Raw genomic sequence first — 14,559 nt, forward strand, 5'->3', positions numbered from 1 at the left:
GAATTGCGTATGCTCGCCTTTAGTAAATAGTGCCAAACATTTTCCCCAAGTGGGAGAGCTGGGAAATTTACACGTCCACTACTCATGAAAGAGGTTTGTGCTTGCCCTGGTCCCACGTTATACTGTTGCAGAATATAGAAAGAGAAGAAAACTTCTAAATATATTCTACAAGGCTCCTACTACCCTGACACAAAATTGAAAAGGCTACAACAGAAAGGAGAACTGTCAGTCATCTTTAAATAAGGCTGTAAAGGTACTAAAGAAAATATTAGCAAACTGAACCTAGAAATAAAAAACAAACAAAAAAGCATGACCAGGGCCAGAATGGGTTTATTCCAGGAACAGAAGTATAATTCAACCTTAAGAAATCTATTAACATAACACATTAAAATTTATATTAATTTATTAATATTGTTAATATAATTAAGTTCCTATTACATTATTAATACCATTGTTTTATATAGTTCATTGACAAAATTTTATTAATCATTTCTTTAAAAAATTAAAGGGGAAAACATCTCCCGAGTTGTTGGAAAAAAAAAAAGATTGATAATACTCAATTCCCATTTCTAACAAAAATTCTACAAAGAGAAGTATATAAAGTTCCATGTACCTTCCCTTCAATCTATTTTTCATTGTCTATTATTACCCCATATGTTATTGTTGTTTTAGTCACTAAGCCACGTCTGATGTTTTTGTGACCCCCCCCCCGGACTGTAGCCTGTCAGGCTCCTCTGTCCATGGGATTTCTCAGGCAAGAATACTGGAGTGGGTTGCCATTTTCTTCTCCAGGGGATCTCCAGGGGATCTTCAATCCCAGGGATTGAACCTGAGTCTCCTGCATTGCAGGAGCCATCAGGGCTCCTGAGCCATCTCAGGAGTCTTTACCGCTGAGCCATCAGGGCTCCCATTATTATTCCATATGCAGACTAATTTCTGACTAAAATAACTTAGAACTCTGATTTTTCCCTTTTCTATTTATTAGCTGTGCAGCCTTGGGCAAGTTACTTCACCACTGTGTGCTGATTTGTTTACCCTGGAAATAACTGTACCTACCTTAAGCACGAAGGGCTAAGTCCCTTTAATAGTAAGGGATTCAGTAAGTTACTCTTATCACTTTTCTAATGGCAAGGTTTTGTTGATCAGCTATCCCTTGACTGGATTGTGAGTGCTCTGAGGGCAGGGAATAACAGTGGCACAACCGGGACACTCAAGGAATGTTTGTTGAATCCTGATCCAGGCTTTCTCACCTTCCTGCCTTTTCTCTTTCTTCTCTCATCCTGTCTACCCTTTCTCCTCTGTCTACCCATCTAAAGCCTAACCCAACATGGGGAATAACCATTCTTTAGAACACTTTCTTTGTACCACTCTGATGGTGCTTATTACAGTGTTTTGGGAACTAAATGAAAATACTGTTTTTGTTTATTTAACAGCACTTAGGACATAATAGGGGCTTCCCTGGTGGCTCAGATGCTAAAGAATCTGCCTGCAGTGCAGGAGACCTGGGTTTGATTCCTGGGTTGGGAAGATCCCCTGGAGAAGGAAATGGCAACCCACTCCCGTATTCTTGCCTGGAGAATTCCATCATCAGAGGAGCCTGACGGGTTACAGTCCATGGGGTCGCACAGAGTCTTCTCCAGCACCACGGTCTGAAGGCATCAATTCTTTGGCATTGTGCCTTCTTTGGTCCAGTTCTCACAACTGTATGTGACCACTGGGAAGACGATAGCCTTGACTATACGGACCTTTGTCGACAGAGTAATGTATCTGCTTTTCAAAACACTGTCTAAGTCTGTCATTGCTTTCCTGCTAAGAAGCAATAGTCTTCTGATTTCATGACTGCAGTCACTGTCCGCAGTGACTTCGGAGCCCAAGAGGAAATCTGTCACTGCTTCCACCTTTCCACCTTCTATTTGTCATGCAGTTATGGAGCTGGATGCCATGATCTTAGTTTTTTTAAATATTTAGTTTTAATTTGGCTCTTTCACTCTCCTTCTTCATCCTCTTCAAGAGGCTCTTTAGTTCCTCTTCACTTTCTGCCATTAGAGTGGTATTATCTGCATATCTGAGGTTGTTGTTTCTCCCGACTATCTTGATTCCAGCCTGTAATCATCCAGCCTGGCATTTCTCATGATGTGCTCAGCATACACGTTAAACAAACATGGTGACAGCAGACAGCCCTGTCATATTCCCTTCTTGATCTTGAACTGATCAGTTGTTCCATACAGGGTTTTAACTGTTGCTTCTTAACCTGCATACAGGTTTCTCAGGAGACAGGTAAGATGGTCTGGTATTTCCATCTAAGAGCTTTCCACAGTTTTTCATGATCCACACACTCAAAGGCTTTACCATAGTCGATGAAACAGAGATAGACGTTTTTCTGAAATTCCCTTGCTTTCTCTATAATCCAGCGAATGTTGGCAATTTGATCTCTAGTTCCTCTTCCTTTTCTAAACCTGGCTTGGACATCTGGAAGTTCTTAGTTCGCATAATGCTAAAGCCTAGCATGCAAGATTTTAAGCATGACCTTACTAGCATGGGAAATGAGTGCAGTTGTCCCATGTTCAGCACATTCTCTGGCACCCTTCTTGGGAATTAGGATGAAGACTGACCTTTTCCAGTCTTGTGGCCACTGCTGGGTCTTCCAGATTTGCTGACATAATGAATGCAAAACTTTGATGGCATCATCCTTTAGGGATTTGAATATTTCTGCTGGAATTTCATCGAATCCACTAGCTTTATTAAGAGCGGTGTTTCTTAAGGCCCACTTGACTTTGGTCTCCAGAATGTCTGGTTCTGGGTGACTAACCACAACATCATAGTGATCCAGTTCATTAAGATCTTTTTTATATAGTTCTTCCATGTATTCTTTCCATCTCTGCTTGATCTCTTTAGCATCTATTAGGTCTCTACCATTTTTATCCTTTATTCTGCCTATCTTGGGCAGAATGCTCCCTTAATGTTTCCAATTTTCCTGAAGAGATCGCTAGTCTTTTCCCTTTTGTTGTTTTCTTCTATTATTAAGCACTGTTCACTGAATATTCACTGGAATTTTTACTGATGATGAAGCTGATGCTCCAGTATTTTGGTCATCTGATGCAAACAGATAACTCAATGGAAAAGTCCCTGATGCTGGGAAAGATTGAGGGCAGTAGGAGAAGAGGGCGTTAGAGAATGAGATGGCTAGACGGCATCACCAATGCAATGAACGTGAACTTGGACAAACTCCAGGAGATGGTGAGGGAGAGGGAGGCCTGGCGTGCTGCAGTCCATGGGGTCTCAGAGTTGGACATGACTGGGTGACTGAACAAGAACCAGAGGACACAATAACCACTCAGTAAAACTTAACTATTGATGGAAGAAATTTTCACATACTGAGTTATGGGCGTGCCAACCGAGCGATTAATACTTTCACTACTTTCACTTATGCCAACTAGAACAGCAGGTCTTGTACTCCATCAAACATGCATTGTACATCTGCTTTAATTACTGAAGAAAGGCTGCACTGTCCAGAAGTTTAAAAAGTCCCCTTTGAAGATACAGATAAACGCCTCCGTTTCCGGGACATCAATTCTACTACTCCTTCGATGATAAGGCTTCTTTTCTAGGTTCCAGAGCCATACTGACTTGCTGTGTACAAGCTAATCTGTCTTTTCTCTCTTCTTTTGAACTTTGAGAGAATGTACTCCTACCAGGTTTGATGTTCTTTATTCTGAAAAGATACAAAACTGCTGAGAACTATGCTTTTCTGGATCAGTTCCTCAGAGCTACTGAGAGGTTGACTAAGGTCCTCAGTTCTGCTCAAACAAAACTCTCTTCTATTCTCACTGCAGATTGGTTATTGATTATTTCCTTTGACACTACTATAATCATGTCATAGTTTTTTGCAGTTTCCTAAGCTCCTATAGAGCAGAACTATGCAGGGCATTTCTCAGTGTCTGCCAAAGCACAGTGGCAAAGGCTGAGCTGGGAAGGAGCATCCTGCTAAGGGCCCAGGCGATGGGGTTCCGTAAACCTCTGACAGATGATGGTTATGAACGAGTGCAAAGCAAGACATGGAGAGACTGGACTGATGGCCCAATCTCCCAAATTCTCTTTCACCATTCAAGTTAAAACCAAACTCTCCAGCATCGGATGCAGGCATCCAAGGACCTTTCGGGGCCGCTCGAGGTGGCCCAGACGGTAAAAAAAAAAAAAAAAAAAAAAAATCCGCCTGTAATGCGAGAGACCTAGGTTCGATTTCCAGATTGGGAAGAGCCACTGGAGGAGGGGATGGCAACCCACTCCAGTATTCTTGCCTGGAGAGTCCCCACGGACAGAGGAGCCTGACGGGCTACAGTCCACCAGGTCGCAAAGAGTCGAACACGACTGAGCGACTAGGTACAGCGCAGGGACACAAAACCCGGGGAGGCGGGCTCAGGCGGAACCTTCGTCCTCGGCTCCAAGTTTCCCAGGACTCCGCTTCTACCCGCACATTCTCAAATACACGGCCTCCTTCCCCACCCCAGAAGGCCTAACCCGAGAATGGGTTCCGGTATTTTCAACGAAACGACTAACGGACACCTCAACGATTGAGGACAGTTTCTCCAAGCAGCGTTAGCCCAGCGCGCTCCCATAAGTCCCCCAACACTCTTACGGCCCAGAGCGGAACTGGCTGGAGTCCGGAACCCAGGGCGCGTGCCCGGCGTGCAGGCCGCCTAGCGCTCGCCACGCCCCCGGCACGCCCCGCCACGCCCCCAGGCGCCTGTCTCCGCCCCCCCGCCGCCCTTGTTCCGGGACCCTTGGCTGTGCTGCTCTCAGACCCCCGCGCCGCGGGAGCGACCTGGGTTAGCCCGAGCTCCCTGTTAGCCTGGGGAAGTCGGAAGAGACCGGGCAGCGGAGGAGAGCAGCAGAGGGTGGCGGGGCCCTCCCTGCGCGCCCAGGGAGACCAGGGGGATAGAGGGAGCGAGGCTGAGTTAAGCGAGGGACCGCAAAGCTTGGGTGCGACTTGAGCTCCTGACTGGTGGGCCAGGCCCCCAGGCCGGCGTCACACCCCGTCCTAAGAAGACAGGCGGACTCATGGCCTCGTCATTCCTGCTCTCGGGGGCCACCACGGGCGACAGTGGCGGAGAGCTGAGCTCGGGGGACGACTCCGGGGATGTGGAATCCCTCCAGAGCCCCGAGATCGAGGCATCCAGGAGCCTGGCAGAGCTGTTTGAGAAGGCTGCAGCGCACCTCCAAGGCTTGGTCCAAGTGGCTAGCAGGGAGCAGCTCTTGTACCTGTATGCCAGGTACAAGCAGGTAAAGTAGCAGGGAAGGGCTGGGTGCAGGAGCGCGACCGTAAGCCTTCTCTTTCTTCCAGAAACAGATAGTGAACGTGCTTGGTTAATGGTCAGGTGTAATGAAGTTTGTTTGTGGTTTGTTTTTTTTTTAAATCATCTAAGGATTAGCTTCATTCTGGACAGGGAAAGGGCCTGTCTGCTCTCCTAAGAGCGATATTTAGCTGACATTGAATGAGTTTTTCTGGGTCTTTCCCGACTTGTTTAGTGACCTTGCCCTTATGCCCTTCATCAGCCTCAGAACATTTACAAAATGGGTAAACAGTCAGAACTAGAACTAGCTTGTAGCTCCTGAGTCTAAGGCTCTGAAATTACCTGGAAGTATGGAAATACAATAATGTCGTATGAGACACCTTTTATTTATCCTCAGAGAGGAATTGGGTTGGAAAAATAATTGCTTTATCATAATCAACAATACTTGTTTAGCATATTTTATATTAAAACACTTGGGTGTTATGCCTGTGGGGGATTCAGAGTAGCAAAAACATCATGATACTTGCCATCAAAAGATTTACAAAAGTTGCCTGAGGAGTTTAGATTTAAACATGTGAAAAATTGCTGACAAGAGTTAAAAGTTGAGGAAGACTCCAGCTTTTGGAACACTGGAAGCAATGGAGTTCTGAATAATAGCCCATTTTATGCCTCTTGGTATCTGTTTCCCCTTATATTCTTTAAAAAGAAATAGTTGTGGGGGTCCCTCTGTATCATAAACTGAATATACTGACTGGAGATGAAGATTCTTTTGAAGATCGATGACCTGAGAGATGTAGTTGTAGGAACAAATGGTATAAATTATAGTGTTCAATGAAAACTGCCCCTGAATTGGCCTTGGAATTTTTTCTCTTGCAAAAGTTCTGGATATATATTTTCTCTTTGGTCATTAGTCCTCTCCTAATAACATTAAAATGAGACTTTCAATTATCTAACAAGAATTTATTGGAGCATTGTGTTTGGACCAGTAACATGGCTGACTGATGATTCTCTGGGCAGGATAAGACTAATTTTTTCCACATTTCCAAGAAACATTGTTTTCCTCTCTATGACATATCTTTATTGATATTAGCGTCAGCATTGTTAAATATCTGATACCAAGTCATCAGTGAATTATCATCACCTGCCAGCTGCTAACCATTCTGTCTCAGGTATACTTCATCCAGATAGCCTGGAAGAGGTGTGCATTCCTCACCCTCTTGACATTAGAGTGTTTAGAGATATTGTGTATCTGGAAATAAAATTCCTCATTATGAGAGAATAATTACTAGAGAATTGGAGAAAAAGATTATGCTTACTTAGGCATGTTAGGACATACAGTGTTCATCAGTCTCTTCTAAATATTTTATTTCTATCAATTTATTTTGTTTCTATCAATTCTGTGGCAGTGTTAAAAATAGCAATCTTTGATAGAATAACAGAGTTGAGAGTTCAATATAATTCCTGCATGGTGGATCAAAATTTCTCGTAAAATAATTACATTTCTCATAAAATCGGCTTTTCTCATAAAATAATTTCACTTTCTATTCCAAATAGCCCTCTATTTTGTCAGCAGGAGGAGGCTAAAAATAAACTGAGCTGTGAACCTTGTTTTCTCAGGCAGAGATCTAAACTTACCTAACATAATAGTTCTCTTGGTCTCAGATAAGCCAATGGCTCCACAAGCATCTTTTAGTGGTTTCAAAAAGATCACACCAGTTAACATCCCTTCGCCTAGACTGTGCCAACAAAAGGTAACTGACTGACACCTGTGAAAACCCGAGGACAATGAAAATTTCAAACTCCTGTTGAGGAGCCTTCAGCACCAGCGCAAGTGGGGATACTCAACACACCTTCCTACTTTAACCTGGGTACACTTGACTCACTGGCATTTTGCCATTGGCAACCTTGGTTGAAATAGTCTGTTTCGGGGGCCCTGAATATATCATGTATATATCAGAGAGAACAGAGTTTAGGTGATACTCTGTTAAAGTGCTACATTTTATAACTCTGTTTCATAGCTTAGGATTCATTATCTAATAATTTGAAAAGTGTTACTCATGAGGTCCTAGAATCCTGTAGTTTTATTTATCCAGTCTTTTCTGGATCCAGAACTGTTCTTTGAATTTGGGAATACAAAAGCTTCTGTGTCAGGATACAAAAGTTCAGGGTCAGCTGCTGAACTTTTATTTTCATCTCACATAATGGGCTGGAGGTGGGTGATCTAGGGCTGATAGGGTGCTTCTGTTTCATGTAATCAAAAGTTCAGGGTCAGCTGCTGAACTTTTATTTTCATCTCACATAATGGGCTGGAGGTGGGTGATCTAGGGCTGATAGGGTGCTTCTGTTTCATGTAATCAAAAGTTCAGGGTCAGCTGCTGAACTTTTATTTTCATCTCACATAATGGGCTGGAGGTGGGTGATCTAGGGCTGATAGGGTGCTTCTGTTTCATGTAATCAAAAGTTCAGGGTCAGCTGCTGAACTTTTATTTTCATCTCACATAATGGGCTGGAGGTGGGTGATCTAGGGCTGATAGGGTGCTTCTGCTTCATGTAATCATCCAGGAGCTCAGTCTTTTTGTCTTGTAGTTTAGCCATTCTCCAGGGCAGCAGTTCTCAAACTGTGGTCTGCAGACCCCCTGAGAATTCCTCAGACTTCAGAGAATATAAAGTCAAAACTATTTTCATAATAATACTAAGATACTACAGGCATACCTCAAAGATATGAGGGGTTGGTTCTAGACCACTGCAATGAAGCAAATATCACAATAAAGTGAGTCACATGAATTTTTTGGTTTCCCAGTGCATATAAAAGTTGAAGTGTTCATTGCTCAGTCATGTCCAACTCTTTGCGACCCCATGGACTGTAGGCCACAAGGTTCCTCTGTCCGTGGAATTCTCCAGGCAAGAATACTGGAGTGGGTTGCCATTTCCTTCTCCAATATAAAAGTTATGTCTACACTGTACTGTAGTCTATTAAGTGTGCAGTAGCGTTATGTCTAAAAAATTGCATACCTCAGTTAAACACTTTATTGCTAAAAAGTGCTAACCATCGTCTGAGCCTTCAATGACTTGTAATCTTCTTGCTAGTGGAGGGTTTGATATATTGGGAGAATTAGCAAAATGTGACCTCGAGACATGAAGTGAGCTAATGCTATTGGGAAATGGTGCCGATAAACTTGCTTGATACAGGGTATGCACAGACCTTCAATTTGTGAAAAATGCAGTGTCTGCAAAGCACAATAAGGCAAAGTGCGATAAAACGAGGTATGTTTGTATTTGCCTTTTTTCTGTGCTGTCATGGCGAATAAAACTGCTGATGTGTTAGCATGAATCAAGGCAGTGGCAGCAGTAGTATTATTTAACTTTTTTTTTTTTTTACCACTGTGTACTCCGAATTTAAAAAGAAAAAGGCCAGTTTCACTTTAAAATGCCTTTGATAAAGCAGTAAAAATTACTGATTTTATTTAATTTTAACTCTTGAATACAAGTCTTTTTAATGTTGTGTGTGATGAAATAGGGGTACACACAAAATATGTCTCCTGCATACTGAATTATTGTTGGCTGTTTTGAAGAAAAACGCCTGTGTAATTTTTGAGTTGCAAGTTGAGCTACCCACTTGAGTATTTGGCATACAGTTTCTTGAAAATGAGAGAAGTCAGATTGTCACTTAAAGGAAAACAACTGCTGGTATTTGTTGCCAGTGACAACACTTGAGCCTCAAGTGAAAATTAGGTTTGGAAAATCTGTATTTGCCACCTGATCTTGACAGGTTCCTAATACTGAAACATGTTTTTGATAGATTCAGTTCAGTTCAGTCACGTCCGACTCTTTGCGACCCCATGAACCGCAGCACACCAGGCCCCCCTGTCCATCACCAACTCCCGGAGTCCACCCAAACCCATGTCCATTGAGTCGGTGATGCCATCCAACCATCTCATCCTCTGTCGTCCCCTTCTCCTGCCCCCAATCCTTCCCAGCATTAGGGTCTTTTCCAATGAGTCAACTCTTCGCATGAGGTGGCCAAAGTATTGGAGTTTCAGCTTCAACATCAGTCCTTCCAATGGTGTTTGATAGATTAGTGCTGGCTTTAGTGATTGTGAACTTTTACTGTTGTGTATGTAATGAAATAGGTCAACATCTGAAAGATCTGCATAACTCAGTGAACAATTTTCAGATGTTGCAGGGAATGAATTTACAAATTATGTGTCGATAGAAGATGCATTCAAAGTATGCGAGTCAGACCAATGGATTTTAATGTAACAGTATAAAAAAATTTGTTGATACGGCTTCAGATTCCACATTGTGAAAGCAAGAAAAGAAAGTGAAGTCGCTCAGTCGTGTCTGACCCTTTGCAACCCCATGGATTTTAGCCTGCCAGGCCCCTCCATCCATCGGGTTTTCCAGGCAAGGATACTGGAGTGGGTTGCCATTTCCTTGTCCAGGGGATCTTCCAGACCCAGGGATCGAACCCAGGTCTCCCACGTTGCAGGCAGATGCTTTACCATCTGAGCCACCAGGGAAGAATCTTTAAAAAGCTATCCTTAAAGAAACTGCCACTTGTTGAGATTTGGTGTGATATCAAAGAAGAAGGCAATGGCACCCCACTCCAGTACTCTTGCCTGGAAAATCCCATGGACGGAGGAGCCTGGTAGGCTGCAGTCCATGGGGTCGCTAGGAGTCGGACACGACTGAGCGACTTCACTTTCACTTTTCCCTTTCATGCACTGGAGAAGGAAATGGCAACCCACTCCAGTGTTCTTGCCTGGAGAATCCCAGGGACGGGGGAGCCTGGTGGGCTGCCATCTGTGGGGTCGCACAGAGTCAGACATGACTGAAGCGACTTAGCAGCAGCAAAGAAGAATATCTACAATTATCTCAAAATGCTACTAAAATACTTCTGTCTTTTCTAACAATGTATCTGTGTGAAGTTATTTTCTTCATCCAAAACAATGTATCCCAAAAGACTGAATGCAGAAGTAGAATACACCTGCCTTCTTTAAGGCAAATAGTAAAGAGATTTGCAAAATGTAAAACAGTGTCACTTTTCTCACTAAATATTTTTTGCCTTAAAATAGTCATTTTTCATAAAATTTTGTTATTTATGTTAACATGTAACAAGTTTATTATTTTTAAAATTAATGCACATTTAAAAAAATCTTTTCATTTCTAGTCTGGTAAATTTTGATTGATATAATCCACATAAACAAAAACTCTTTGCGGGGTTCAGTTTCTAAGAGTGTAAAGGGATTACGAGACAAAAAGTTTTAGAACTGCTGCAGTAAGATCTTCTTTCCATGATCAGTTCTAGCCTGGGCAGAAGGAAAGGGAAGGACAAGTCCCTCTTTCTTTTTAAGGAAGATGTTTATCATCACTTTTACACACATCCAGTTCCCTGGACCTGGGTGGAAGTTGCATGGCCACATAAAATGTTCAGCTCAATGATCTTGTGTCTGGCTGAGACTTCTATCACTGTAGGAGAAATGAAGGATAGACATGGCATTTGTTTCTGCCACTGGCTGTTGTCTGGATGAAAAAACACAAAGTAATAACCACTATTTTTATGATGCCTAATAGTTTATCTCATTTCATATTTCTAACAATCCAGTAGTTCAAATGATTTTAGAGATGCCAGAATGGAAGCCTGGATTCTATGTAGCATATGAAACAGATATAGTAGAGGAGTACTGGACTTTGGTGCCAGTCCTGGAGTCAAGTCTTGACTCCTGATTCAAGATTTATAAATGTGTGAGCAGTGACAGTCCTCCTCAGCTTCTCTGTACTCATTTATAGAATGAGTACGTAACGACAAGCCTAACAGGATTGTTGTGTGGCTCCTTTGACTTATGTGAAGCTTTTGGTTTATGGTGATTGTCTAAGAAATGCAGCTCCTGCTCTTTCATCCTTTCTTCTCCCTGTCCCTTCCTCGTTGGACTGCCCCTGTGTCACTGTACATTTTAATAATGACCAGAGAGCCATGTGATTAATTACTAAGCAAATAATAGAGATGATAGTTATTAGGAAATCAGAGCTGAATGAGATCATTGTAGACTGAAAGGGTTCCTTAGAATCTGAACCTTGAGTAGTACTGAAAGGAGGTGTAGCATTTTGAAAAGTGGAGGGAAGAAGGTGAGGGCTTTTCAGTTGAGGGAAATAGCATGAGAAAAATAGAATAAAAATGAAAATTCTTAAGGCAGTTGAGTAGACCAGTCTGGTTAATGAGTAGACCATCAGTTTGATTTTAGCAAAATGCGTGTGTTAGGAGCATTAGGAGGTAGTGGGAAGGTCCCAGAGAAGTAGGTAGGGTTCAGATGGTGGTATTTAGCTTTAGGGAGATAGTGGGTAGGTATTTTGTTGAACACATGCCTAATGTATATATTCCGTATGCAACAAACATTTTTTTTTTTTACTGCCTTCAGTTAAACACTATGTTATGTGCAATGAGTGGGTTAAGAAGAGTTTCTTAGAGACTTTATTCTTACAGAAAGATGAGGCTACACAAACTTCGCTAACACAAGGGAAATGTGAAAAGTGCCATCACAGAGAGGGAGAAAGTGTTGTGAGAGTTCATCAGAAAGGGAGATTACTTGTGGCAGAGGGAATCAGAGTGTGCAGTAAATTCTAACTTGTGTGAATTTCATTTATGGTTATTCATAATGCAAATAGTCACTGTGTAGTTTAACTAAAAGTGTTTGAGGATTAAAAATAAGTATTGACCACGAACAAGAGAAGATTATTATGGAATAGATAGAATTTGTAGAATTTGTTGGTTAGAACCTTGAAATTTTTTCATGGCTTTTAGCATCTAAATTTATACTGACTAGTTTCATAAACTTGAAAATAGTGTGTTTTATTCTGGAGTTTGAGAGAGAGAAAATGCTGATAGTGTTGAGAATCAGCATAAACAGTGTATGATGCATTCTGATAAACTGTACTTTAAAGTTGGTTTATTGCATATTTAAAATTCTACATTATAAATGATAGCACAATTACAAAATCTATGCAATTTGTTTTATATATATATACAGTTTGTCTAATTTAGGAATGTAACTGTTTATCATTCATTTTTTAAATGTGTTATACTGTTAACAGTTGTTTTATGCAATAAGCCAAAGCAGCCTCTATTTAAAGTTTATTTTTTTGGTTTGCTTTTGCGGTGTTACATTTTATTATTTTATATATTTGTAGGTATTGTCTAACCTATAGTTACAAAGTATACGTAATAGATTTAAAAATTAAAAGTTTCTCAGGCAGTTCTTTGAAAAATAAGTTCTTGATTTTATCTCTGCCCACCCCCTTCATTTAGGTCAAAGTTGGAAATTGCAATACACCTAAACCAAGCTTCTTTGACTTTGAAGGAAAGCAAAAATGGTAAGAAATTCTTCTGATCTAATGTGGTTGTTGTAAAGGGTTTAGGTGTTTAGGAATTAGAAAGTAGTGATGAGATTAAAGAATTATTTTTATATTAATCTCTTTCTGCTGTAGGCAGTGCTAATGACAGGCAGTTGGGAGAGAGATTAAAAGAAGCTGATTTTAGATAAGTCTCCTAAAGGATTCTTATGCTTTGATGTTGGTATATAAGTAGTTCACAACTGATATACGTTCCTCACATGAATCATTTCTTAGAGAGTGACCATAAGAGCTGTTGCTTGAAATTTTCCTTCCTTATCACACAGCCCTTAATGGGTCACCACTTCTCTCTGGAGGGATCTTGGAAGAAGGTCAGGAGGATGGGAAGGGAGAAGAGCAGGGTAAATCCCCATATTTTACTCTTTTTTCCCCTCCCCAATTTTTTCTCCTCATCTCTAATGCTCATCTGTTCCTTGCCTACCATGGTAAAGAAGTACTTCTAATAACCTCTTGAGCAGAGGGGGGAAAGAAAAATAGATACTGAGCCTACTTCTTTCCTGAATACATAGAAAGATTATGCCCTCCTAGAATTTTTTTTTAAATTATAATTCAGAGATTACATCCTGTCATATGAGGCCTTATATGCTCCTACCTTGTTTAAGTGAAAAGAGAGAAATCATATACAATAGGGAAACTTACAGAAGAAAGGACTTGGAGCATCCGTCTGAAATTAAAAGAAGAGAGGGAAGGGTTTAAAAAGAAAAGGTGAAATATGGTTGTAGAGAGAAGAAGCACTAAAACTGGATTCTCACCTTCTTTCTAGGGCAGTGCCCCTCAAAGTGGTTCCCTGAACAAGTTGCCTGTCTGGGAACTGTTTGTCACCCAGCTGTGAGGAGATGTAGAGCTTGAACCTGAAATGCAAATCAGTAATGTCATTAAGCACAATTATTTAGTTCAGCTGACTTCTTTTGTGTAGAACATTCTCAGTGAAGGAAGCTGTGCTTTGATTTTCTTTCTGGCTCAAGATTCCTATGCTGATGATAACAAATAGTTCTCTGACTGGCATTTTATTACTGTTATAAGACTACCTGATATATATTTTGTGAGTTTTTACATTTACGAATTATAACTTCACCATTACTTTCTCCCCTGTGTTTTCCTATTTTTTTCATTGTTTTTAAAAGTTTAGACTGTACGATTATAGTAATTCAGGCAAGAATCATCAACAGATGCTAAAACCATTAGATGAAAAACAACTCAGGAACAATATTCACACAATCTGATCCAGAGTTTACTTATTAGTTACAAAGAGAAAACCTGGAGATACTGCTTGTACTAAATCCTGACTCTTATCATTAATGATGGGACCAACTGCTGTCATGTGCCCCCTGATGTGATGAACTGTAAATGACATTTCACCTATATGTTGTTCTTGCCAAATATTTCACCTGATTCTAATCGTGATTATTCATTTTTGGCAAGCAAACTCTCTAGGTGAGGAAACAATCAGACAAATGCAAAAGATATTTTATAAACACCTGGTTCGAACTGTTAAAAAAATATCAGTATCATGGAAGACAAAAAGACTAAACATACTTGAAACTCAGTGTTATGTGTGAGTCTTGATTGGCTCCTCATCTGGAAAAAGAAAGCTATAAAGAACATTTTGGGGAAATCTAAATATGGTTCATACACATTTATTTAATAGTATTAAATAATGAAATTTCTTTACTTTGAAGAATGTATATTTGGGGTAAAGTGTTACAATGTATACAAGTAAATTTCAAGAGATTAAAAATAAATTTGGGAAACCTCAGAAAGATGTTCTGTCCATGATAAGAGCAGGAAGGTAATGGGAAAACTCTGAGACTGAGTTATCTTTTACAGTGGATCAGTGACTGTACCTCCCAGTTGGAGGTAG

General features: G+C 40.8%; 1 protein-coding gene across 8 annotated transcripts in view; it reads left to right on the forward strand.

Annotated features, from left to right (window-relative positions):
• The first annotated feature begins 4,763 nt into the window (after nt 1-4,763).
• The window catches only part of ACBD6 (acyl-CoA binding domain containing 6), a 194,383-nt gene continuing 184,587 nt past the window's right edge, over nt 4,764-14,559 (forward strand). For all 8 annotated transcript variants that reach the window (XR_014052382.1, XR_014052381.1, XR_014052380.1 and 5 more), the window contains exons 1-2: nt 4,764-5,280; nt 12,595-12,659. Coding sequence is in view for 5 of the 8 variants with exons in the window: in XM_081485838.1 (XP_081341964.1) it covers nt 5,059-5,280; nt 12,595-12,659 (287 nt within the window). In the remaining 3 variants the exon portion in view is untranslated. The remainder of the gene's footprint in view (nt 5,281-12,594; nt 12,660-14,559) is intronic.

Source organism: Giraffa tippelskirchi, chromosome 5 (assembly GCF_054371585.1).
Source record: "Giraffa tippelskirchi isolate mGirTip1 chromosome 5, T2T-mGirTip1v1.2.pri, whole genome shotgun sequence".
NCBI lineage: Eukaryota > Metazoa > Chordata > Mammalia > Artiodactyla > Giraffidae > Giraffa > Giraffa tippelskirchi.